At 46.5% G+C, this 27,794-nt stretch overlaps 1 protein-coding gene across 1 annotated transcript in view; it reads left to right on the top strand.

The window, feature by feature from the left end:
* Positions 1-3,079: 3,079 nt before the first annotated feature.
* Positions 3,080-27,794, top strand: part of Map7 (microtubule associated protein 7) — a 116,054-nt gene continuing 91,339 nt past the window's right edge. Inside the window, exon 1 of the mRNA XM_051164642.1 lies at positions 3,080-3,625. Coding sequence (XP_051020599.1) covers positions 3,493-3,625 — 133 coding nt within the window. The 5' untranslated portion in view covers positions 3,080-3,492. The remainder of the gene's footprint in view (positions 3,626-27,794) is intronic.

Genomic DNA, 27,794 nt, shown 5'->3' with positions numbered 1-27,794 from the left:
TTTTCAACTACAGCCCTCAAATAGTCCAAGGTAGGCTTTTAGAAAGGAAAATTGTAGGTGATGCCTCTCACCGATTAAGCGGGTTTCTTCAGTTCCAATCATGGGCTCTGCTGTTTTCTAATTCTCTGCTTATAGCATAGATGTGGTCATGTTTGCACATGTGTTTGGCTACACATGCTCAGCCCTGTACGGCGTTGCCACAGCCATGTCCATGCCTTGAGCCGCCTTCCCTAAGCAGCAGCAGGTCTGACTCTGTCCCATGTTTTCCCACCTCAGGATTTGGAATGTGGCCAGAGGTGCTAGCGCAGCCATCTGGGAAAGGAGGACAACGAGGCAGAATTCACAGCACCATCATGTTTGCTTGTTTTATTGGAGACAGAGCCTCGCCGTCTAGCCCAGGCTGGCCCCAGTGTCTCGATCCTTCTGTCCCAGCCTCCCAAGTGCTGGGATTGTAGGCACTTGCCATCATACCTAACTCTATTTTAAACCTTTGAACATATATATTTTTTATGATTATTGCTTTTTTTTTTTTTTTTCAGATTAATGCTGGTCTAGTTGTAAAATCTACCCTATTTCACTAGGCCATGTTTCATTTGTCTCAACTTTATACAAAGCCTTCATTACACTGCTTTAACAATTTCGAGAAAGTAATGGCGAGATCTTTTTAGTCTCCTTATGCCTACGTGCCCTTTCCCCTACACGGACTCTGTATGCAGGTGACATGCAAGGATAGTCTTACTACCTCGAAGTACAGCAGGGTGTGGTAGCACACTCCTGTGGTGCCGTCGTCAAGTACGACCTGGGCAACTGGCGCAGGAGGATTTAGAGTTCCAGGCCAACTTGTGCCACATAGGAGGCACCATGTGAGCCTCAGCTACGTAGCAAGATCCTGTCTGAGTAGCTGGAGAGGAGGCTCAGGAGTTCAGAGCGGTGCCCATTTTACTGCAGGGAATACTTGAATTTAATGTCCTGCCATTCCCCCGTCTCATATTTGCCTTTGTTGTGAATCGAAGTGTGGAAGTCAAAGGAGTTGGGGTGAAGGTGGCAGCTACCTTGTGCCCCTGAGGGACCAAGCCCTGGAACTGTAAGAGCAGACTGCTATGTCTGCTGAAGATTGCATGGAAACGCCTAAGAAAGCCATCTCAGACTGGAGAGGTGGCCCACCATGTTGTGCAAGCACGAGGACCCGAGTTCAGATCCCCAACATCCACATGCGAGCTTCCCACAGCAACCCTTATCTTTAACTCTTGTTAGGGAGAGGATAGAGATGGGCAGGTCCCAGGGGGCAGGATGGCGTAGTGGGAGAGTCACTGGCTAGTAAGAGGATAGAGACAGGCAGGTCCCAGCGGTGTCACTGGCCAGTTTAACTGAAGCAGTGACTTGTCTCACAAGTAAGGTGGTTGAAGGAGGCAGGTTCACGTCAGTCCCTGGCCTCCACATGCACCCACATCCCACATACTCACAAAAGAAAACTGATATGAAATGAGTATGCATCTTAAATGAAGAGAGCTCAAGCCGCAGCATTCCTGGGGTTGTGTAAGAGCAAAGTCCTACGTCAGAGATAGGATTGTAACATTTAAGAAAGCAATCTCAGGCTGGAGGGGGCTGGTGACTGAGTGGGCAAAATAGAAAATGGGAAAATGTGTATGAAAAGAAAATCCAACTCACTGTTACTATTGGCTGTTCGCTTCCCTGTGAGCGATTGCAGCTGTGGCTGTGACAGACAAGTCAGCTTTCATAAGGCCCCAGGACAGAAGCGTCTTGACTCCCGGGGCAGGTGGCCAGGGTTTAGTCCTGACTCAGTGACCCAGTTGGCTGTTTGACTTTGGCTTTTCTGTGCCCATTTCCTGTCTGTCAGGTGGTGACTGGCCATGGTGACTTGCACAGCCTGTGCTGTGGTGAAGCTCAGCGTGTTTCATCAGTGGGCTCCGTCCTCTGACTTGGACTCACGGTGTCTTTGGCGGGGGCTTCTGGCCCCTTCAGTCAGCCTTTCATTTTTTTCCAGTAAAGGTCGTCAAGGGCAGCTTACAGTGTACAAAGGAAGCAGAAGCTTCCATTTAGGTGATTTTCACACACTGGTGTAAACCAGATTTCCGTGACCTCTCGGGCTATAGTGTGAAGAACCCATTCTTTGTCATTGGAGTGTGTCCCCCAGACACGAACACCTTGGGCATGGTGGGTAGTGGCTGGACTCTGGTCTCCTCACTGGTCTTCCTACGATCTCCAGCGCATGGATCTTTTCGGTGAAATTTGTTGTCTTATGAGAACAAACTAAACTGCAGAGCTTTTGCTTTGCTCTAACCGCTCGTTGCCGAGAAGCATCCGAGGCCTGGGAACTCACCTTGAAAGTAGTGCAGCCACGCTCTACTGTTGTGTAAAAACAAGTCGCACACAGGTTAGCACACTTTTTCCTTGAGTTTTGCCAGTTCAGATCTAAGTGTGTGTTAACTTAATTTAAATGCCCAAACCTTTGGAGGGAAACATTTTCTTGAGGATGTATTCATTTCAGCGGGGTTTGCCAGCCCTTATACCCAGCAGTGGGCAGGGTGATGTAAGTGAGAGAGTTTATAGTTGGGTTGAAAACACCTTGAAAATGCATGCAAAACGATGTATGTCACGACAGATGCTACCAGACACAGACGTTATACAGACACAGTGTGTTAAAAACTATCAGGAGAGTGAGGCAGCCCTAGGATGCCAGCCTTGTCCTTTCCTTACTGTAATAAACAACCTATCAAAGGAAAGAAGGAGAGCCTGTCTTACTCTCCCCTCTCCTTCACAAAGAATTGTCTGCTGTTTATGCTGGCAAAACTGTTTCTCCTCTTCCACCAATCCAGCGGCTGTCTTCTGCTACCCGGAGGCAGAAGGAGCTGCCCAGTGGCCTCCTACTGCAACTAAGCCTCTGCTGGTGATTTCCAAGGACTGTGCATCCTAGGGCAGCCGCTCCCTGCCCTCCCTTGATTAGGCTGTGTCTGGGTTGTCTGGGCAACTGTTCACAGCAGGCATCTTGTCATCTTTTACCCTCTGCTGTGTGCCGAACGTCCCCATCCGTGTCCTCCCACCCTCCCCCGGTGCAGTAGCAAAAAGAAGACTCGGGGAAAGTGTCGCGGCAGGAAGGAGATGCTGGGATCTGATTGAACAGGTTAGGCAGTCCGTGGGAGGCATCTGAACCTGCACGCCTTTAATAGAGTCCTTCTGGAATGGGTGTGCGCGCGTGCACGCCCTGCGTGCATGTGAGAGTGTTTACTCGCCAGCGCGTGTGCCTGTTGCGGGGAGTGAGTGGGAGGGGGCTGCTGCTAGGTGAGGGGAGCTGCAGGATCTCAGTTGCCAAGTAGCTGGTAGTATCTGTCAGCTGTCTGCACACTGTTTACCCATCGGGGATCTATTACAAGTGCTCGAATGAACCGGCGGCTTGGGAACTAGCAGCTTCCTGGGAGCTGCCGTTACATAAGCATATATATTTAATATAATTGCCGAACAAGTAGCAGCACTATGCCTGGATCAGCTACAGCTATCCGACAAGAGAGGCTGAAGAAGACCCACGCAAGGACAATTCCCCTTGGTTTATTCACCATTAATGAGGAAGATGAGCTGCAAAAGAATGGAAATTCCAGAAGACCCAAAGGTATGCATTAGCCCTGCTCTCTCACTGGAGCCGGATCCCACTCTGCTTCTTAACACTGCTTACAGCACAGGTTCTGGACTGCGCCCACGGTGCCTGCTCCTGGCAGCCCTCATGACCTCATGACAGTTTGTGGGTTGTGTCACACACCCGTAGGGTGGAGTATTTGAATTTGGAATAATTTTTGTAGGTTTGGTCTATTTCATGTCAGCTACTTTTTAAGACTCAAACTGTTTTCCCACTGTAAAGGTCTTTAATGTCCACTCATTCCCTTTAAATGGGGGCCAATGACTCTGACCTCATTAAGGGGAAGAAATCTGAGTTTGAGGGGTTTAAGGGGAACAGTGCCCTCACCTTCCTGTGGGCACATCAGATCATGTACTTCAGTGAAGTGAGTTTATCTGCAAAAAGGATGGATTAGGTAAAGTGATTTTTTTAAGGCACTCTCTCCATGGGCAAAGGATGAGGATGAGGAGATTTTCTTTACTAAGATGCTGAGGGAGAAAGAAGGGAAGGCAAACTTCCAAGGCGACTGCAGAGCGCAGAGCTGGGGAGGCGGGCTTGCACTGTGGTGTCCAACAGCTGATAACTGCCGCTAAGCACTTGTGTAGCTGTTCACACATGAAAAGAGACAGAAAAGAGAGGTCTGAGTCCTGCAGCGTTCTCCCCTGCGGATGACACGCAGCAGCTGGCCGGGCTTTGGTCCCACGTACCGCCTCGTCCGAGGTATTGTCTCATCCACTCTCATGCATTTTTGAAGAAGGGCTTTCAGACTTGCACTCAAGTTTTCCAGCATCCTGATTCCCATAGCCGTCTCCCTCAAACTACGCAAGCTGTTCTCTCATGCAGATGAGAGCAGATGAGGTACTAATCTTGTTATTTTCATGAGCTGATTGAGTGTTAGCTTGTATTTCATCGCTGGAAAATTATTCTATCACTGACATTATCAAAATATCCATAGTATGGCTTGGAGCGTCAGCACAGCATGGCAGCCTCAGATGGTTAAGCGAACCTCACCAGCCACTGCTGCTTTGTGTGCCTGGTTCTTAAACGGGTCCTGTTGCTTTTGCTAAGTATAAGGGACACTGCCTACTTTAAATCCAAAAGTATGTTTTGCTTCTGTTTTTTGTTTGTTTGTTTTTGTTTAAGAATCTTATCACTGTGGTTGGCTTCTGTTTATTGTTGGGGCTTCTGTCTGAAGACCAGATGACCTCAGATTCCAGCTGCCACTGTAGAGAAAGGTGCTTCATAATTCGCCTATGAGTTGACACTTGATTCTGTGCTGCTCCCAGCAAAACCGCTCTGAGTGGTCAGCAGCAGATCACTCAGCCTCTGAGGAGCTAGTGGCTAAAAGTTAATGGAGTATTTTTTCCCATGGTATGCTTGTCAAACCGTTGTGGACCTGCCTCCCCGAGTGCCCTGGACTAACACGAAGGGTAACTGCCCATTCTGTTCTGAGTAGTTCCCATGGCTTTCTCTTCCTGCCTCCTACTCTGGTTGGGTTTGGTTTGTTTGTTTGTTTGTTTGTTTTTTAAATTTCCTTTCCAAATAAAAACTGCCCTTGGATATTTATTTAAAAGAAAAGGCGAAAAGGGAAAGTCATTACTTCTAAAGATGTTTGCTTTTTTGGCAATTTATGAACCAAGAGTCTTATTCAAGGAGTTCCTAGTCCCCTGCCATTTATCCCTTTTTATGTCTACACATGTACACAAGCCACGTATACATGCACACACACAGACACACACAGATACACATACACACAGATAAGAGAGAGATACACACACATACACAGAGACACAGATACGCACACATACACACAGAGACACAGACACAGACACACAGAGACACAGACACACACACACACACACACACACACACACACACACACACACAAATACATACACACACGCAGATCGTGGGGAGTGATGTGGGGGCAGTAGGATGTTCACTCTCTAGTCCAGCTCTGCCTAATAGAAACTGGCAGCAGCATTTCATTTCTGCACTGTCCAGTGTGACCGCCATTAGCCATGTGTGGCTGCAGAGCCTTTGAAATAAAGCTAGAACAACAGAGGAAGTGAGCTGTTATTCTTAGTTAACTTAAGTCCAAGTTGCCACACGTGACTACTCTATAGGGGAGCATATTCTGGTCTGTAGAGCTGTGACATAGATTTGCGTTGTCCCTGCTTCATCCGTTCTCCTAATGCCAAACAGGGCACTAGGCCTTGTGGTAGAAAATGGGAGGATAAGGAGTTCAGGGCCAGTCCCAGCTATATAGCAAGTGTGAGATAGGAGGCCTGGGCTACTTAAGACCCTGTGTCAAAAAGAAAGAAAAGAAGGAAAGAAAGAAAGAAAAAAAGAAAAAGGTGGGGATGGAGTACTAGCTCAGAATGCATGAAGTCCTGAGTTCAGTCTCCAGTGTAGCATAAACTGGGTGTGGTGGCCCATGATTTTGGTACACAGAATCAATAGTTCAGGGTCATCTCTGGCCACCTAGGGAGTGTGAAGCCATCCCAGACCACATGAGTCCCGATCTCAAGATACAAATCCCCAATTTTAAAAGCCGAGTTGTGAAACCTACTAATGTCTTCAGTGGGTGGTGGCCCGCATGGGCAGTTCATTTCTCCTTCACCCCAGGCAGGCCTTACAGTCGCCGCCGTTGTGTTACATATATATAGCAACTTTTAATGGGGCTTCTGTTTCCAAAACAGAGCCTGATGAATACAGGTGAGCATTAAGGCAAGCAGTCAAACTTGGTTTCTTCTCGTCCCATGGCCTAATTAGGCGGCAGTGTCTGAACCTGGTGCGCAATGCTGCTCTGCGTGCCTAATGCCTTTCTTTTTCCTGTAATGATCGGTGGTAAAGAACCTTGCTATCTGAAGTCATTAAGCTGAGTGCTTCTGGGGAGGGTTAGCGATCAGTGAACATACTGTTGAGTAACCAACCAGGGGCTCTCAGGAATGGACGATGTGACCCACCCCCCCCCCCCCAACCCTCCCACCCCCATCCCCACCCAGGCTGTTCAATGATGTGACCTCTTGAGTTACTAGGTGGAGTGAGACAGGAAATTTGGTTAGCTAGTGGACAAGACCAGTTCTTAAAGCAGTGAGCATGTGCCCGTGGTGAGCACGTGCTTGTGGCAAGCGTGTGCCCGTGGTGAACATGTGCCTGTGGCGAGCACATACCTGTGGAGTTGGCACTGGAGTGCACATGCTTCACATGCCTTGCTGTGGCTGACATAGAGCACTTAAATAGTATTGGAGCAAGGAAGGCTGGTACTGCGGCTTGTCCACCCCTACATGTTGAACCTCTGCGTAATGGTTACCTCGGGCCTGCCTAAGCGAGGCTTTGTAGGCACTCCTGAGGTGAGTGCCCTTGCTGGGTTCCAAGGCATGCTTTCTGAGTTTCCCTGAGCACAGTATGTCATTAAGTAATGAAGCCTTCCTCACTAAGAGAGCCAGCATTCATTCTATGTTCGCTGTGGCAGTGTTGGTTTCAGGGGTCATACAAGTGCTGTGGTGCAAAGAAAGTGTAGTGTTGTTGCTCTCAGATGTGTTAACTGTCTAGTAAAGGAGAGCAAATATGGCCACCAATACAAGAGTATGCCTTAAAATGAGAGAACCTGGGAGAAAGGAGGGGGGAGCTACAGACATGTGAATGAAGTGCCCATGATGAGGCTGTTGGCTGCAGTTTCAGGCTGAGGGAGAAGGATCATGGCAGAGGCTGGAGTTCTGTCTATCTCAAACATCTGGTCAAGGTTGGAAAAACATCTGGAAGCATACCCAGGACCCAAGGCAGGACACGGCATGAATGGTGGAAAAGCTTCTTTAAAGTGGTAACAAAACCTAGTTCTAAGCCCAGTGTTTCTGATAGTCACTTGCAGGGCTCCAAGTCTACCCCAAAGCTTGACAGTTACAGTACTTGTGTAGCTTCCCTTCCGTAGTGACTTCTCTACCGTTTGTGAACCAGCTAAAGTATTGTCATTCCTGAGCTCTGTCTGTTTCCTTATTCATTTGTTTGTTTGTAACAGTGTCTCAGTTAGCCTAGGCTGGTCACAGACTCACTGTTGCACTGAACATGACCCTGAAATCCTGAATTCCTCTTGATCCTCTTATTAGCCCTTCCATGTTCTGGGATCACAGGTGTGACCCTCCTGTCACTCCCTTCCACATGCTGGGGTCATGGGTGTGTGTCACCATTCCTTGCTTGGCTTGGTTTCTAATAAACCTGATCAGCTTCTGGCTCCAGTATTAAGTTTATTTGTGAGGCCTGTCTCCAAATAACTTACTTTTGGAAAATTACCACCCTCAAAATATGAAGGGCTGATCCCTGCCTGGTCCCCCTCCTTCCTTCATTCTTTCTCTTCCCATCATGCTCCATGGCTACAAGGTCTCTTCCCACCTCACACTCTTTGGTGCTTTTCAGTGGTGATGCTCCAACTGGGGCCTGTGTTAATTGAGATTCGGAGCCATATTTGAACTATAGTGTTTTCATCTATTGTCTGTTTTTAAATAAGCCTCCATTTCAATAGATTGTTCACAGTAATCTGAATTTCTGCTTCCCTTCTATCTTAATTGCTTGCTGTGATAAAGACAGATCAAAAACAACTTAGTAAGGGAAGAACTTATTTCTCACTACAGTTGCAGTCCACCATGAAGGGAAGTCAGAACAGGGACTCAAGGCGGGAGCTAAAGCAGAGACGATGGAGGAATGCTGCTTGCTGCCTTGTTCCTCCTGGCTTGCGTGGTGTGCTTCCTTATACATCCCAGGAAGACCTGCTCAGGGGTGGCATCACCCACAGCAAGCTGGACCATCATCCTATACCAACCGTTAATCAAGAAAATGCCCAGAGCTTGCCTACTGGCTAATCTGATGGAGGCACGTTCTCGGTTGACATCCTTGGCTCCTGTCAAGTTGATTAAACAACAGCAACAGCAGCAATCTAACCGGGAGACCTGAAAAAATTGGAAGGCAGGCTACACCTGACCATTTCTTCTCTGCAGTAATCAGCAAGAGCTAATTGGCAGCTGCCATCTGGAGCAGTCATGCTCCCAGTATCCCTGTCCTTTAATAGAATGTGTGCCAACTGGTCTACCTCAGCTACATTGCCATGGCCATTTGCTTTTAAAGTCCCTGACCAAATGGATGGATGGATGGATGAATGAATGAATGAATGAATGAATGAATGAATGAATGCCAGATTCTTTACCCTGGGACCTGAGTTTCCTGTGGTCTGGCCCTTACCATTCTCTTCCGTTTTACTCTAGCTGCACCAAAGTCTGGCTCGTCCCAGCCCCCTCATTCTCCGGGCCCTTCTCATGGCGTTCCTTCCACCCTCTTCCCCTTCCTTCTGTGTCCAGTTACGCTAATTCATGGTTTGGAGTCAGATCAGGTGCACTCTCCTCCAGACCTCCCTTCCTTGCTGAGCTCCTCTGAGATCCCCCTTTCCCCCTCCTTTTTGCCCCTCCCTCTTCCCCCCTCACCCCCCTCGTCACTGCCAGCCTCTCCATCCTGGTGCAGAAGGGCAACCCTTCAGTATGCGCCCCAGCTCCCTGAGTCCTGAGCTTACTTCTCTCCTGACATCCCTCTCAGAGTGAATACAGCTGCTTACCCCACCTGGCCCTTCTCTGGACTGGACGCCTAAGGGCCTGAAAGCCTCCTCTTCATTCTGTGTCCGAGCAGGCAGAGTGCGTAGAGTGATGAAGAAGATAAATTTAGCGTCTAATATAACTTCTCCAGTGGCACTCAAAGGAAGGATAGCAGGCTACCAAGATGAGACTTGATAGCCTATGATCATATAGTGGGGGAGGAGGTCCCCCCTCAGTCACAGACATAGGGGAGGGGAATAGGGTGAAAGCAGGAGGGAAGGAGGGAGAGAGGAACAGGAGGATACAAGGGATGGAATAACAATTGAGATGTAATCTGAATAAATTAATTAAATTTTTAAAAATAAATAAATTAAAAAAAACAAAAAAACAAAAAAAACCAAGTGCTAAAGGTCCGATGTTCTAAGGAAGGTTGGGCGTATTAGAGCCGCCCTTCCAAGGTAACAAGGGGCGGGGGAGACACATGGGAGGGGGGGGGTGGGTCTGCTCTGTTAGCCACATCACTCACCACCTAGCTGCACTTATATAATAAGATTCCGGGATTTTGTTCCAGTTTGCTGTTTTCTGATTCTGTTATTTTCTCTGGTGTAAAAATGAAGGCGTATACTTGTCTGGTATGGTGACTACTTTGCTCATATCAAGGTTAATACTTTCTGTCCTTTGTATTCAGATTAAATTGTTGTGAAATAAAATTTCCCCTTGAAATCATGACATAGTAGTTCTGAAACACCACTTTCCTGCCACCCCTGTTGTTAAGCTGTATTTAGAAACCTTTGGCACATAAACCATAGCGGAAGAGCCCCTGCAGATTAAAGTCTGCGAATGGAATGTGGTCTGCCTTTTACCACGTGGGTTGTTGGACAGGTGATGACTGTCCAGCATCTGTGATGTCTGCCTGCGTGTGTTCTGTTAGACAGGTGACGATCAGCCCCTGTAATGTCCACCTGTGTGTGTTCTGTTAGCTGATGATCCAGCACCTGTGATGTCCCCCTGTGTGTGTTCTGTTAGCTGATGATCCAGCACCTGTGATGTCCCCCTGTGTGTGTTCTGGTGAACAGGTGATGATGATCCAGCACCTGTGATGTCCCCCTGTGTGTGTTCTGGTGAACAGGTGATGATGATCCAGCACCTGTGATGTCCCCCTGTGTGGGTTCTGGTGGACAGGTAATGATCCAGCACTTGTGATGTCCACCTGCTAAGTCATGAGTCTTTGTTCACTGAAGAGCCTTGGGATGAGGCATGTGACACCACTCTGCTGTCCTTCTCACACACCCTCCTTCTTCTTCCTTCCTTTGTTCTGTAGGACATGACCACTGTCTGTTACCAGTGTCCTTCCCTGGCCATTTCAGAACAAGGCAAATTATTTCAGTAGGAAATTTTAACAGTAACTGAGGCAAAAGTGAAGTGTATTCTAGAAGAACACTAACTTCAAAACTCCCCTTTATGAAAAAGAACTGCTGGTGTCAGGTTGATTGGCACAACATTGATAGACTTAAGAGACCCTAAATGTAATCTTTATTCAAAACATTTGTATAATCATAAGAAGTGTTGATGCAAGAGTGACATTATCTGATCTGCATCTTTCTCTTTGTGGAATCTCTAAACATTGTAAAAACAAAAGGCTCGAACTGTTTCCTAGGCATTCTGTGTTGGGGAAGAAGTCATTTCATGTCACCGAATAGACGAGAGCACGCTCGGCCTGTTTATAATCAGTGCGTTTTACAGATAGATACTATATGAATGACATTCCCTGCGGTGGAACACCAACAGGCTTAAATGAAATAGCTGATGTGCTTAAAAGATGGTGACTCAGATCATAGGATCCGAGCACAGCTAAGATGCCTGGAACCCTCACACAGCGCTGGCGGGAAGGCCATAGTCTGCTTGAGTTGACTGCCTTTGCTCCACTAATGTCAGTGCTTCAGGAGTGACTTTAACTTGTTTCTAAGAAATGTTCCAGGTGTATTGCCACCTCTTTTCATATTTTATTTTATTTTATTTTATTTTATTTGGTTTTGTGCTTTTTTGTTTGTCCGCTAGTTTGCTTATCAAGGCAAGAACGTACATTAGCCCAGGCTATCCTTAATTTTCAGATCCTCTGGATATCTAGGAAGAACCTAACTTGTTTGGGGTATTCTCTGTGTTAACTACCAATGGCAAATCGTAACCCCACTGTACCGCAGACCCAGGTGCAGTGCCCCGCAGTGTGTCACAGAAGGGCAGAGGACATTGCATTTGAAGCTTTTACCGCAACACCATTCCATGTATGCTGACTGCAGAGTTCGAGTGCTGTGTTTGAGGCTGTCATCCCAGCAAGGGTTTGTTAGTGAGAGTATAAATGTTTCTAAATTCTATAGAATATACAAACCTAAGTCCAGTGTCGAGTTGGTATGGAGCATGGGGTTGAAATGAAGTCCAGGAGTATGGATGAAGGATAATGTTCAGTTTTAGTCATTAGTATATATGATTTGAGTGGCTACAATGACCCTCATTGAAGACCCTGGCCTTACTCAGTATGAGTAAGGTATTAAAGTAGCATAATTCAGCAACAGCGCCTGTCTTAAAAACACTGGGGTTAACACTGTGGAGGCCAGTGTCACCTCTGCATGGGTAGCAGAATTATCCCCGACATCAGGAATCAAGCATTATCAAGACATGGCTTAGAATGGGGCTAGAGAGCTGAGACCCTTACCGGCCCCTTTAAAGATCTTCCTGAACAATGCAGCACAAAATCTGCTTAAAAACGCAGCATTAAAAGAAATGTACCATGTTGACAGTTGCCCTGATCCCCTATATAGAACTGTACAGTTTCAAGGCCTACCTTTATCAGTAGTTACAGTCGGAAAATAGGGTGCTACGAATAGTTAGCCAGGCTGACAAGTATTGAGGGGCCACAGGTCCAAGTGAACTGCTGTTAGTAGGATTCAGTCTGGTTTCTGCACACAGCACACTTCCAGGACAGAGCTGGAGCTCACAAAACAATGGATTATAATGGTGATTTTTAAACCAATGACCCATATTTTCTGTTCACTTCTGGTTTTGTAATATTCGTTTTCAATCGTGTGTGTGTGTGAGAGAGAGAGAGAGAGAGAGAGAGAGAGAGAGAGAGAGAGAGAGAGAGAGAGAGAGAGAGAGAGAAGAGAGAGAGAGAGAATCTGTACAAATGTGTGTGGGTTTCTACAGAGGCCAGAAGAGAATGTCAGATCCTCCAGTTAGAGTTACAGGCCATTATGAGCTGCCAGAAGTCAGTGCCGGGAATTGAACTTGGGACCCCTGCAAGAACAGCATATATTCTTAACTGCTGAGCCATCTCTTCGGTCCTCTATTCATTTCTGACATGCTCTGTTGGTTGGTTTTACAGGAACACTACCATGCTTGGCCATGCCTGCTGTTCTACAACTTTATTTAAAGATGCCTCTCCTCCTTGTGTTTGCTGCCTTTACCTTAACTTGGGTGTAAATGAAAGTGTCTAGGAATGCTGACTCAGTGTGGTGGTGGTGGTGGTGGTGGTTGTTGTTGTTGTTGTTATTGTTGTTGTTCTTCTTCTTCTTCCTCTTCTTCTTCTTTTGGAGACAGGATCCTGCTGTGTAGCCCTGGCTGTCTTGGAACTTGCAATGTAGAACAGGCTCGTATTGAACTCACAGACTTTGTCCCCAAAGTGCTAGGATTCTGGTGTGTGTGTGTGTGTGTGTGTGTGTGTGTGTGTGTGTGTGTGTGTGTGTGTGTGTTGGGTGCATGCAAGCGTAAGTGAGGGTGCGCGCTACCACACCCAGCCTTGAGGCCCTTTTTAGTAATTTCCCTGTAGTGGCCCTGTGTGACTAGATCCTTGTTCTGTGTTTACTCACGTGGATCATAAGTATTAGGTTACTCATGAAATACCCTGTAATTTTCTTGTGTTTAATGAAAGAAGTAAATTACTACATTAGATCAGATCACCTCACTCGCTGTTTCAAATACAATTCAGAGAGTGTACTTTATTCCTTAAAATCAGTGACAAACTCTTGGTCTTTGTTGACTAGGGAGGAATAGCAGTGATTCATCTTGGAGTCTTCAGAAGGAAATTGTTTCTTAAAATGACCAGGTCCCTCTTACTCTTATGATGGACTGCGCGTGTGCCCGTCACCCCATGGGAATGTCCTAGGACTGTTGGCAGGTTTCTACTGGTGTGGTCGTACAGCTGCTTTTTCTCAGCATGCTTCATGCTGACCTTTACGTCAGAACTTCTTTCTCTGTGGTAGGCTTCTTTCTTCTTTCTTTCGTTAGTCAGCTGTGATAAGTACCTCACGCACACTTAGGATGGCAAAGCCCCCAATTGCAACCAGATGACACGCTGTTGTCAAGTGTGTGCGATTCAGACTCTGTATCCCGAAGCAGCAGGTACTGGATACCTTGTGGCTTTCCTCAGGGCTCCCCCCTAGGCTGCATGGCCCTCTGCTCTTCCTCCCCACCCCTCCTTCTAACCCTCATCCTCTCTGCTTGACCTGAGGTCATTTCCATAAGGATACACAAGCCAGGTCTCAGGGTTCGTGGATCATGAATTTGTGTCTTTTGTCCCAGTCAAACTAAAAATCACGTGCCTGTTTGCTGAGTCATTGTTACGTCTCCTTCAGCCTAGACTGTGCTCAGACATGACATTCTATGTTAAATTCACGCTGCACTCTCCAGCACCCTAATACACAAGCTTTAGTGCAGATGTGGTGCCCTAAATATTAAGATTTTTAAATTGACCAGAACATATCCAGCAGACTTTAACATTTCTCATCAATAGTTCCAAGACACGTGACCTCCGGTTTCCCAGTTGATGTATATTCTCTTTCCATTACGGCCTTGGGGGAAATGCCTTCTAGAAGCCAGTTCCAGCTTTCTGGCCCATGGGTGGTGGCTGTGTGTGGAAGTACAAATCTAGCTCCTCAGGAGCACTGCAAGGCAGAGAGGAGGAGGGAGGGCAGCCACGGAAGTCTGGTTCTGCAGGCTTGAACATTCCAGGGCCAGGACTTTGTTCCGAACCTGGCAAAAGGCAGAGGCATGAGATCGATCATTACCCTGAGCGTTGTCACGACTATGACTTTGTATGAAAAACCTTTGCCCACCAGCCTTCGTGTGGAGGTGGTACATGGCTTTTAAACGAGACAGCATTATGACCTCGAGACTCTGAAGCAACTTGCCTGCTTCAGCTTATAGTGGCAGATCCTCCTGGGAGCACCTCGTACCGTCACACTTCTTCAAGTACCTGAGCTGATTATGAAATGTTCACTTTGAGTTTGTGGCACATAGTCACTGTGGCCATGTTTGAATTACTATCAACATACGCTTTCCTTTTGAGCAACTGGAATCGACTGTCAAGGCTGTACAGCTTTAAGTTGTAGGCCAGCGAGAAATTACATAAGAAATTCTCAGTGGTTTAAGCTCACACCCACTACCCACATCCACATACCCCACTAGCTCCTCTGTGCATCAGGAAACGTCTCAGAAAGAGAGGATGGGTTCCTGCTAAATTAGCAAAATCCAGCCTGTACCCTGTGGCACCCCTGTCTATCCGCACCCTTGGCAGTGCATCTCCCTAAACCACCCTTAGAAGTTGCCTTTTATGCATCTCTTGTAAAGTAGGCTCCGCATCAGGTTCTTTAAGACCTAGAAAAACAGGTTTCTCAGTGGGAAGACCTTTCAGACAGCTGAGGCCTTAGGTTTCAAAAGTTTGGCTTACTCAGAGAGCCATGGTTTCTCTATGATTTTATTGCAGCCAATTCTTCTGTGAGTTTGCAGCGCTAACCCCTTTCCTCACCTGCACGCGGTGCTGTTCGCATCCCGCAGCTTACCTCTAGTAGTTCCAGATACAGTGACATTAATAGTAGCTGGAGTTGTGACTAGAGCTCCAAAACAGCTACCTAACCAACACTTGTAGTCATCAACCAACTTTATGTATTTTTCTCTCGGTGCGGTTAATTTCAGACTCCTCTCCGCAGGCTTATATAAAGCAGTGACATGTCTGAAACTGCGCAGCCTTCACTTCGACTCCCGTGCAGGCGCTCAGCGGCGCGGGGCTGTGCCAGTACTTGTATCCACTGCACCTCCGCGTTCCCTGAGGCCCGCAGATCTCACCTTTAGCCAATGCCGTGTGTCTGTCCTGTGCTACGCAGTGTGCTACATGTGTCCGTGTATGTGAGTGTATATGTTCCTGCAGGTCTAGAGCCTCGCCCCCTGGGAGCCCACATCTGTGTGCATTTCAGATTTCAGCCTTTGGGTGTTAGGGATGTTCAACCTGTGTCTTAAGGCCAATCTACTTTGGCTTTAAAGGGAAGGTGGTGTTTTAATTTATAACAAGGAAATGCTAGAAGAAGAAAAGATGATGTAATAAATGCCCACAGGCTTATGGTCTCAGCCATTAAACATATAGATGTGTATATATGAAGATAGATAGATAGATAGATAGATAGATAGATAGATAGATAGATAGATAGATGATTGATAAATACAGTATCTGATGACTAGCATCAGTTTCCTCTGTGTCCTTCTATAGTTGACTTCTGTCTGTGCTTTCATCTTCTCCCCAATTCCTTGTCCCAAGGAGGGATAATATGTACCCTTCCCGGCCATTTCTGTGTCTCTGATATGTGCACACATCTGTAAATGCCATGCTACCTGTCGGTTTGCAGTTTTGTGCTTCTTCCCACATCCTCTGCCTATCTAGAGTGTTCACCGCAGCCTGGAGCTCTGTAATAAGACAGGCATCTGCAGTTCCGCAGCGGATGGGGAAGTTGGCTGCGGCCATGTTTGGGCTTTCGTCTTGTCGCCATTATAAATCTCCTCTAACCTTTCAAGGACTTTGAGGGCACACGTGCAGACTTGTCAGTGTGTGTTCCTGGACGTGAGTGGGGTGTGCATTCTCATGTGCAGACCTACTGTGAGATGCTCCCATCAGGATATTTATTAGTCACGGATAGCGGATGGGAGTTATAGCACCTGGGCTTGATGTAGTAAGACACTTTGCTTTTCGTGAATCAGATGGATATAAAATGGCATTTGATTTTAATGAAAAAAAAAAATAGGCATTAACTCCTGTGGATTCTTTTGTTTTGTTTTGTTTTGTTCTGCTTTGCTTTGCTTTGTTTTTCGAGACAGGGTCTCTCTGGGTAGCCCTGGCTGTCCTAGACTCACTTTGTAGACCAGGCTGGCCTCGAACTCACAGAGATCCGCCTGCCTCTGCCTCCCAAGTGCTGGGATCAAAGGCGTGTTCCACCATGCCCGGCTCTCCTGTGGATTATTTTTAGTGACAGAAATGACAGGACTGAGATGTTTTCCCTCCCAAGGAAGGCAGGGGCAACCACCACACAGGCTCTCAAGCGTCTTGTTTTTGAGAGATGTTGTAGGGGGCTTGAGGGAAGGTGGTTTTCACAGCATTGCCTTGGTGGCTGTGGTCAGTGCTGGCTTCAGATCCTGTCTCCACATACGGCCTCCTGCCCGTGGGCCTGCTCCTTTTGAATGGTCGTCTGTTCCTTCTTCCTGCTCTTGCTCGGTTCGCTGTTACTAGGTGAGCAGAGACGCTGCAAAGCCGGCGGATTAAGCCAGGCTTTGATCGAATTACTTCTACCCAAGTTTCATTCAGAGTGAAGGATATTAAGTAGAAGGAGGAGAGAGCATCTGGAGAGTTCTCAGGAGAGCATGTGTTGAAAACAGTCCTTAAAATCAGATTTGCTAATCGTTTGTGGGTTTCCATTATTCATGCAGTCCTTGGGCTTGATTGGCATGTGTGAAGTGTAAACTCTGCAAATGCTGAGCATTAACCTGAATAATTAAAAGGCCAGGAGGTAGCTCCGTGTGACCGAGGGGCTCTTTATTATGGAGGCTATTTTAGTCACCAAGAGGAAGCGTGGATGTGTAGACAGCCAGTCTGAAGATCTCAATGCTGCTTTAACCCAGCCACATATATGTATGACTGCCTTATTTTCCTGGAAAAAAGAGAGTTGCTTTGCTGGAAAAAAAAAATCAATGTTCTGTGGTCTCTATATCAGTAAGATGCCGTCTGAGTTCCTGGAACGGGAGCTGTGTTAGCATAGCCATGATAGGCCAGGAAGAGTGGTTTGTTTTAAATTACCTTGGTTCTTGTTCTGCAGACTTTCAGTCCCAAACTTTGGGCATTCCTCAGGGATGTCTAGTAGGCTCACACTGTTACTATGGGTTTTGGGGCATCCCATCTCGGTTGACATATAATACTGGGGAACTCAGGGTCCCCTCTCGGAGTCTTAGCCTCATTCATCAAATGATTAAGAATTGATTAAACAGAGTGCTACCTTCCCACTGGTGCTCAGTGTGCCCTGCTCTACCACTTAGGCTGTGAAGCTGTGTTTCCCAAGTAAGGGTCTGTCACCAAAGTGGGGAGGTGGGGCGGGGTCTCTACTGAGATGCAACTGGGATTACAGAACAGAATTTCGGGGCCAATCAAATCAAAAATCACCAAGCTCATTCCTTAGGAGAAAGGAGGCAGGTGTGAGTGTCAGGGCAGAGCTCTGTGCTACGACAGCATTTGTACTGTCTCTCCTTTTGAAACAGCTTCTCACTTATGCAGTTAAGGTCGCTTGGCCCCTGACGTCACCATGTGCATGCCTGAGAGGGTGTGACCCCTAACCTTACTATGTGAACTAAAGGGGGTTTATACTCCAGTCAAAACTGTTGCCAACGTGACTCAATGTCAGTGAAAGGGGTTTACTTGAGACGGTGCTAGGCCGCAGCTAGGGAGCAAACCTTCCTTATATAGACACCTGTAAATGTTCAAGGCTAACAACCACCAAATGTTAACAGTGTGTTCCATGAAGCAGGATTTGAGAGAAGAAAGATGTTTTGAAGAAACAGTGCAGGACTGCAAGAAATAATTTTTCCCTCCCAGAACGCCTGTAAAAATCTGAGTTTAGAATTTTTATCAGAACAGTTGTTCAGCGCTGCTTGCCAATACTTAACCAAACGCTTGCTGTGTAGCACACAGCACTGTACTGTTTGGACACTCCAGCCCGAAAATAGCCAAATAACTTTTTTTTTTTTTTTAATGAGGTGTCCAGCCTTCAGTGATTTGTTACAGTGACACAGAACAGGCTAAGTCACAGTCCATGCTTTCAGACTGGCAGGTTAGCTTTCGGCTACAACAAGAAGTATAGCTTGTCTTTGAAGCAGTCTTTAACTATCTTAGTTTTTGGACTACAACCACTTTAAGCTCATTGCTAGATCTGTAGACTCTGGAAGTTCAGTTAGCATGACTGAAATGTCCTCTCTTGTCCTCCTGCAAAAGAGAGCAGAAGCCTGGAGGTAGAAGATCCCTTATCATCTGAGCCACGCCACCACAGGAGGACTTGAAAGTCACATTCCCTTCTGCTACTGCCAACAGTCCTTGGAGGCAAAGGCCCCAGAGAAGGGGGACACATTTCCTCCCCTTGCCAGGGGAAAGCTGAAGCCTCTGTCTGTCAGTTGGTGTAGCCCTGCGATTCATGGGAATTCCCGGCTGTTTGGAATTCCTCAGGGAGGAGGTCTCAGTGGCACAGTAGAGGTTGATAACTACACCTGTGGCCACAGCAGACTTTCCAAGCTTTCGTATCCAAGGGGAAAGAGCGTACAGTTGAGCAGCGCTAAATCCACACATAGCCTTTTACATTTCAAATCTGAGTACGGAGGAAGATACACAGCACGCTCCTGAGATCCTGAGCCTGGCACACATACTGCCGGGCCCCTATAGCCCCAGCCTGCTGAGCCTTGCCTCAGGTCCTGCGTGTAGATGAAGGATAGTGAGCATAATGAATAAGGACGCGGCCTGTGGGACTGGAATGCTCCGGGCTCACTCCTGGCTCTGTTGCTCTTATCAGCCATGTAACTTCAGGCAAGTCATGTGACCTCTGAGCCTGTTTCCTGAAAACCCTGTCAGAATGGTGATGATAACCGCACTGGCTTCAGGGTTATCACATGATTAAACAAGGGGACACATGTGAACGTGTTAGGACAAATAAACTGTACATGAGACTAAATGGCCTCTATAAATGGCTTGTTCACACACAGAATTCAGGGAGACCCCCTCCTTAAGAGAGAAAGACCCATCAAGCTTCAGAATAGATGACCTTAAGAGGAGGACAGAGCCATGAAAATGTCACAAAGCGCATGGCATGGTTGCAGGCACCTATAATCCTGGCGCTCAGGAGACTCAGGGGGCAAGGGTCTGAGTCTGATACCAGTGGTCTACACAGTGAGACCCTGTCTCAAAAGACGGGGAGAGCAGATGAGAACGTGAGAGAGGGCACCCTAAGGCCTTTCCTACCTGGAGGTCCATCTGATATGAATGCCTGTCCAGGTGTGGCTGCATCGGTGGATGAGTTCTGTCGTGGGGTTGCCATAACAAAATAGCAGTTGTGGCTTTAAAAACAGGGACTTGTCTCCTTATCTAGAGGCCAGAAGTCGGTTGTGTCTGCAGAAATGGTGCCTTCAGGAACCTGTTTGCTGATTTGTAGGTAGCCGTCTCTGTCTCTGTCCTGGATTCTCCGTCCACCTCAGTCAGTGCCTTCATGTCCCTCGATCAGGACACCAAACGTGCCCACAGGACCTTATTTGACCTTAGTCACTTCTTTGAAGCACTGTTTCCAAATACAGTCACACTCCCAGGTACTGGGTAGGGGGACTTCAGGTCATGGCCCATGGCAAGCTCTGATTCTACAGTTCTCTATGTGCGTTAACCAGTCCTTTAAGGCTCCTCGCAGTAGAAATGAGTTTATTCCAGTTAGAACATCATCTTGGACCTGAATAGGGAGAGTCCCACAGCACAAGGAAGGTGAGGCGGCTGGTGGCAGAATTGCGATGTTGCCACAAGCTCTTAGCCACATCCTCCGCTGCTCAGTTGGCCGTAGATATGTAAACTGGGGGCTTTTTTGGGCATTAGTGGGGGGGGGGGGTCCCCAAGACAGGGTTTCTCTGTGTAGCCCTGGCTGTCCTGGACTTTGTTTGTAGACTAGGATGGCCTCGAACTCAGAGATCTGCCTAAGTAGTTTTTTGGTTTTTTGTTTTGTTTTGTTTTGTTTTTATACAGTTTTCATTTCTGGAGAACTTTGTATATGAGCACTCACTGTGTGTACGTTACTCCCACTTCTCCCGGTGTATACCGTTTTTCAGAGATAAATTCAAAGCTGGATGTAGTGATGCACACTTCTAAAATCAATACCCCAGGTGCCGAGGCTGGAGGATCTCTTTACAAGTAAGGCCAACTTGGGCTACGTAGTGAACAGAAGGCTACAGAGTGAGACCCTGTCTCAAAATAAATGAGGAAGAGATGGAAGGAGAGAGGAACAGGGTGGGGAAATGGTATCTGCATCGTAAGACTACTGAATAATTTGTAGTAGTACCAAAAAGTATTTTTTTAACTCCTAATGTGCCACATCATTTTTTAAAAATGAGTATGTTTTTAGAATTGCAAACTCAGGAAGACACTCTGGAAGTCATCTCTTGAGCCACTTGGAGCTCCATCATTCATCCAGCCGAGAAGGTTGCTCCCACGCCTGGCAGTCTTTGGACCTGCCCTGTGTACTACTGGTTCCATACGATCCACCTGACACACTACACCCAAGGGACGCATGAGGAGTGAGGGAAAATTCAGGAGCCACAACTCCGTGTCACAGTGCTGTGGTCTGGCACGGGGCTTCTCTAGCTGGGTTTGCCCGTGCCCACTCAGGCCCCTTTCAGCAAGGGCGCGCTATCTTAGAGCGCTGTGGTAATCGTACCTGCCTGGCAGTTCCTGGTAACTGTCAGCAGGTTTGTCCTTGTGCTCCTCCACAGGGCCTCCTGACCTCTGTCCTCTCAAGGAAACATTCCAGAAGAATGGCAGCCGGCAGGTGCTGCTAGGTCCCTTTAGGCCCAGCCTTGGAAGTTGCCCATGGTTACCTTTGCCATGTACAATACAGGTCAAGTGTGGATTCCAGCCCCAATTAAGGAAGTAGAAGAGGCCCTACTTCCTGGTGGGAAGAATGGCCAAGCCAGAGTCAGAGAAGGCTGTGACCCAGCCAGAGCTGTGACTGTAGCCATCTCCCATATCTGCTAACGTCCCCGACCCTGTGAGCATCGCAGTTGTGACTTGTGGGGGACACTGATGCAGAAGCATTTCAGACCTGCACTGTACACTCTTCTCGTATCTGAAGATTTATTTATTTTTACTTTATGTGTACGAGTGTTTTGCTTACATGTGTGTATGTACGCCATTTATGTGCTTGGTACCCTCAGAAGACAGAGAGGGCACTGAGTCCCTTGGAACTGGCGTTTGGCCCACGTGGGTGCTGGGAAGAGCAGCCCGTGCTCTTACCCAGGGAGTGATCTCCGCAATCCAAGTGTGCTGACTTGTATGCAGCACTCTGTGGCCTGTGATGATAGAAGACGTGGGCCAAAGCAATTCAGAAATATTCTTTTATTCTAGATGATTTTTCACATTCCTTGCATTTTTATTTTAATGCGTTTTTGTTACTGTATGTAGTATATATCAGGATCTTTGCTCAAAATAGAGGTCAAGCTCTGTCAGCTTTGTATATTCAGATGTACATGGCTGTCTATAAGCAGCCCTTTATTTCAATATGTAGAAAATATTATTCCTTATTACACACACATGATTCATACTTTTATATGTGCTGCCCTATGGGTTCAGCCACCCAGGTCAAGTGTGATCACTGGATGGGTTGTGATCTCTTCCTCACTCACTCTCGCATCTCTTCTTTCACTGATCTGTTCCCTCGTAGCTGAAACTGAGATTCTAACTTCCCTTCTCCCTCTAACCTTAAAACATCCTCATTCTGTTTCCTCTCCACAGATAGTGCCCTTGCCGTCACAGGTGTGCAGGGGCGCCCTTTAACACAGAGCCCTGCATCAGGCGGTCCAGTGTCCCCATTTGCATCTGCCACCCATCCACAGGTTTTGTTTTCATTACCCCTCCCCATGCCATTGTCACACCAGTGAAGAACAACACAGCCTCCCTGGGTGCTCCTCTAAAAAAGTAGATGGATTTAACTTTCCAGTAAGAATCTCTCAGGTAAATCATCTTAAGAGGAATCCCCTAAAACTCTTGTGGACCCAAAGATGAGAAACATGAAGTGCTACAGAGGCTTGCGTGTGTGCTCCTGTGCAGACACAGGAGAAAGGGTCTGTAACTTTCGGCTACGGCCTAAAGCAGTCACCTGAAGTCCTAACACGTGGGAGGCCAAGGCGGGAAGATTGCCGTGGCTTCAAGGCCAGGACCACACACAGAGCTCCAGTTCAGACTGGACGTGAAGAAGAGCCTTTCTCAAAGCAAAGCCCACAGGTCTCCTAAGAAAAGGACAAAACCGCTTACTGTCTGGACCTTAATGAAGAGATAAGAGAGAAGGAGAAAAGGTACAGGAAGACAGACACAGCGCTGCTCCTGAGCAAGGTGTCCCTGCCAAGGACTAGGTACAGGAAGTTGGAGGTCAAGAAAAGGAGAAGCTCCCAGGTAGGGTAAGTGGCTGGTCCTCACAAGAGAAGGAAGCAGGGAGCATTGAGTGAGCGCCTTCCTCCTGCCCCAGTCTGGGCGTTGGGATTCTTGTGTAACCCTCGCCAGCATTTTAATATGATGGAGAGCACTTATGCATGGGAACTAGTTTTTGCCACTTAACTCTGTCATAAGTGACATTCCATGTAACTCTTGCAGTCTAAGTGTGTTCCTGCATCCGTTCATCTGCCAGTTGGTTGATCTGTCTGTCTGTATCTGTGTGTGTGTGTGTGTGTGTGTGTGTGTGTGTGTGTGTGTTTTCTTTCTTTCTTTTCTTTTCTTTTCTTTTTTTTTTTTTTTTTTTTAAAGACGTTTTTCTGAAAGAATTCAGAACCCCTAGAAAACTGCAACAGTTTACAAACCACTTTCCTGGAATAAGTTAGAGGCATTACATCATTTTCTCATTGGAAGAAGTTGAATTCAGTCTCCTGAACTCAAGCTTTTAGGGTGTCAGAGGCTCAAGGAGAGCACGGCGGGTTAGATATGAGCAAGTGATGAGACGCAGTGGTAATAAGGAAGGGCCCAGGGCCGCTCTGAAGGGCAGCGTGGCTTCCAGGACATGGGCGTCTGGGTTTGGAGCTGGTGTGTGTGAGACTTTATTTACGACAGTAGATTAGGTGCTTAGATTAAGCACTTTGTCTTATTTCTCTGGGTTCTTGCATATACTCTCTGTGTGGTGGCCCGGCCTCCTACGATGCTCTTTCTCTGAACACAAGGAGCGGTCGTCCTTGGATGCCATGCTCCTTCTTCCAAAGGCACCTGAGGACACATCCCATCTGCTGCTTGATGCACAGGGCTTGAAGGTAGTGTGAAGTAAGGTCACCCCAGAGGGACATCTCACTGCTCACCATTTGTTTCCTAATGGTTTATATACTTTTGTTATCACTTTGCCATCAATGTAGCCTCAGTGTTCAGGGAAACTACTAGACAGAAAACGTGATTGTGTGAGGATGTGTTTAAAATGTGTTTAAAGTGTGTGTGTGTGTGTGTGTGTGTGTGTGAACTACATATATGTATGATCATAAACACACTGTCCTAAACAGCTGTAAGCGTATGATCCTGTAGCCTTAGTACATTCACAGTGTTATGCCTCTAACGGGTTGGTTTAACAATTTTTCCTACATAAATATTTCTACCTTGCATAATCAGATTTACCTCTGCAAACCTATGTATCTTATTCCAAATCCCAAACATAAGTCAGACATACCTGCCTCCTAAACACATCAGCCCATTTTCTGCATTAACAGATCCACATAATATTATAACTGCCACAAGTCTGTCACTGTCAGAATTCTATTCAGCAAGTCACACTCCCTGAATGCAGCCTTTTTCTGCATGGTCAGCTAGCGCTAGCTACCTTCTAAGTCAGGGTGTTCAGCCTCTCAAACTGGAAAGTGGTTTTATATCTTACAAATAAAAAATGATAAGGTATTTTTGTTTGTTTGTTTCTTGTTTTTCAAGACAGGGTTTCTCTGTGTAGCCGTGGCTGTCCTCAAACTCCATAAACCACGCTGGCCTTTGAACTCACTGAGATCCACCCACCTCTGCCTCCTGAGTGCTGAGATTAAAGGCGTGCACCACCATCACCACCACTACCCAGCTATGATAAAGTATTGAGAAATCTAAAAACTTTAATGACTAATAACTTGAGAGGCAGATAGGATATACCATTCCAACTCTATAGATACATAATCTAAAGTTTAAAGCTTAAATAAACAGCATCTCAGTGCTAGTAGTGTTTTAGCCTATGTCACCTCATTATAAAATACATCCTCCATTTAGAATTTAATGTCATCCTTAGACGTAGAGGGAGACAAAAACAGACACGAGGACCCAGCATGCTCACGTGTCTGAGGCCATGAGTCCAATCCCCAGGAACAAAAGAATAAAAACATCAAGCATAAGAGAGCTAGGTATCTATGCAAAGACTCGAGGGACAGTTCCTGATATGGAGACACCATGACTATGCAAGTGTCATGTTTACTTCCTGTGGTAGATCTCAAATCCCCAAGTACAGTCATTTGCTTACCAGTCCCAACTGCTTCCTGTTGGAATTTCAGTTCCATGGTCGGAGGATGAGGACAGGGGCACGTCACTCTCCCACTCCCAACTCCGCACTGCCCCGCCCCCCAGCAGTTTCGTTAAATACTAAGAGGCTATTAGCTGTGTGGGGTTCTGAGTGATCATCTATTGTACAGAACAGGCGTTATGGCATAATTATCCCTCTGTTTCCCCAACAATGCCCCCTTTCAGATCAGATCCGAAGGCAAATAAAGCAGCCAGTCATGTGGAGATAGCCCAGGTGGACCATTCTAGCACTTTTGCTTTTTTAGTTTCAGTTCTGTACCTGAATCCAGGATGTCTGCTTGTTTAATATGACCCTCTAAGTAAAATGTTACACTCACATTTTACCATGATTTTGGAATGCTGGGAAGATGATACCTACCTGTAATCTCAGCACTGGGAGGTGGAAGCCGGAGGATCATCCTTGGCTGAGTATGGGCTCACAGGCCAACCTGGGCTACATGCAATACCTGCCTCAAAACCAAACAAATAAAAATTAATATTTGGACAAACTGTAAGGGCAAGGGGTGGGTTCTTAGAGCTGTACTTTCACTGTCTGTTTTACTCCTCATATCCTTTTCTAGTCCCTGGTGACGTACCTCGCACACACAAACACAGTCCCCCACCAGGGTTCTCCTCCTCTGTGCAGTTGCGTCTGTATCATTAGCCGCCTGCTGGCATGGTAAGCTAGGTGAAGCCACTTGCTAGACTGGGTCTGGGCACCACAGGGTAGCAAATCTAGGCCACCAGTTATAAACAAGGGGCTTGCTGGTTGCCATCTGTCTTTGCACAAACAGCTCATCTTTGCGGCAGAAAGTTGAGCATAAACTGGGTCAGGTAGTAGATTGAACCATAAGAGATTGCCCCCATCCAACTATTTTTGACCCAGCGTAACAGTTTAATGTTGTTCAGCCTATACAGAGCACAGGTTGAGGAAATGTATTTAAATTGGTAGGCTCTTGTGATACAATATTAAGACATGTACTTAAAAACTACTGCCCAATAAAGCCAGGCTCAATAATCCAAGGATTTCTACAGCACCTTTGACTTTTAGAAATACCACTAGTGTACAAAACATTGCAGGGTCCTAACTGTAGCAACATCAGAAGTCTTTGCAGCACCTAAGAAGCTTCTGCAAGGGGGATTAGCCATGGGGAGGAGAGAAGGAATGTTTAACTGATAAGGCTAGTCTCCAGCGGGAGCACAGACGAGGCAAAGGCCCGCAGGGCAGACCTGTGGGAAGATGGGTTGCTCATCCAGGCCCACAGAAGCAGTAACGATTGGTCAGGCCTCTGAAGTGCTGCAGGTACTGCAGGTAGGTATGTGCGCACAGAATGAGACTCCACACCCAACTTACACCGAAAGGATAGCTTAAGCCTTAAACTCAGAAAGGCCACACTGTTTGCTGAAATCAACCTGGGGGATTTAATTTTCCCTTTATATTAAAAAAAAAAAAAAGTAAGACATGAATAGCTGGAAGGAGCAACCCCACCCAGTAACAGTACACTGTACTTAGCTTAAAAACTAAGAGTGAAAATAGTAGACTTCATAGATCATTGAGATCAATGTTAAGATAACAAAACAGAATCCAGATTGAGCGTTCCTAGTCCGAAAGCTCAAAACCCATGAAGATCCACAGTCACTCTGAACTCGAACCTGGCGCCACAGTGGAAAATTCCACATCTATCCTTCATATCACTGTCAAAATACAGGTAAGGTGCACAAGGCTCTGTGTGAATCAACCTTCAGACAATGTGTGTGAAGGGTACACGAGATATAAGTGAATGCCAGGGTTAGCCTTGACTCCCATTTCCTGCATGTCTCGTGTGTGTGTGTGTGTGTGTGTGTGTGTGTGTGTGTGTGTGTGTGTGTGTGTGTTGTCAGATAAGGGACGCTCAACCTGTATAAGAATATGTGAGATCTGGTGACGACTGTCCAGGAAAATGTTCTAGAATCTTACAGTGATTTTGTATTCTTGGCTCTTAGGTTCCTTGTGTTCATTCTATTGTAAAAATCAGAACTTGATAAATACAGGATTACTAATTATGAGGCGTGATTCTTGAAGCCTTACAACTAGCACATTTTTCTTTGTGTTTGTCCTTAAAGACAGAAAGACTTATTTACTCTTTAAACTCTCAAGATTATCTCTTGCCAATTTATGAGGAAAAATATTTAGAAATGAAGTTGAAGTCTTCAGCATTGCCTGTCCCAAAGACAGGGGTGTCTTATGAATCTGAGGGTCATTGACGTCTCGCCCAAATGTATGAGCTTGCCGTTCTGATTCTTTTAAAGGGCTTTGTTGTTGCCTTGGCAACTGTGATTAGGTTTCTCACGACTATAATATGGGAAACAAATTTAAAGTCATCACATTACAAAACTGACAGAACAAGCAACATATTTGTGTTTTAGTTTTAAAATGTATCAGTTTAGTTGGATGCCATTTATCTAATTATAAATCATCTTATTCTGAAAGTTGTGAGGCTCCTGGTTTAAGATGAATATTCCCGTTTGTTTAATCACAGGCCTTTTATTTTGTTTTGTCTTGGTTTGGTTTTGTTTTTCGAGACAGATTTTACTGTGTCACCCTGGCTGTCCTGGAACTCACTTTGTAGACCAGGCTGGCCTCGAACTCCCTCTGCCGCCAGAGTGTTGGGATTAAAAGCATGCGCCAGCACTGCCTGGCTAATCACATGGCCTGATACACATTGCTCTCTCAAGAGTCTTAATCTTTGTGATCTACTGTCATAGTGTTGTGTTTGTTTGTTTGTTTGTTTCCTTGCGGCTCTAGGTAAACTCTTCCTTCCTGCTGCCCACCACTATCCTTCACTTACTCTTTTCTTAAAAGTGTGAAGTCACCGCAACCTCAAGAAGTGCTGGGCTTCTCTCACTGGTCTTTGTTTCCTCTCTTGCTTCCTTGCTCCGAGCATCTGAAGAAAACGTCTGTATCTGTCCATTGTGGAAGACAGACAGCCTCCGGGGGGAGGTCTGTGAAGGC

Source organism: Acomys russatus, chromosome 21 (assembly GCF_903995435.1).
Source record: "Acomys russatus chromosome 21, mAcoRus1.1, whole genome shotgun sequence".
Lineage (NCBI taxonomy): Eukaryota > Metazoa > Chordata > Mammalia > Rodentia > Muridae > Acomys > Acomys russatus.
Note: the sequence above shows the minus strand (reverse complement) of the source record. Positions and strands in the feature narration are given on the sequence as shown.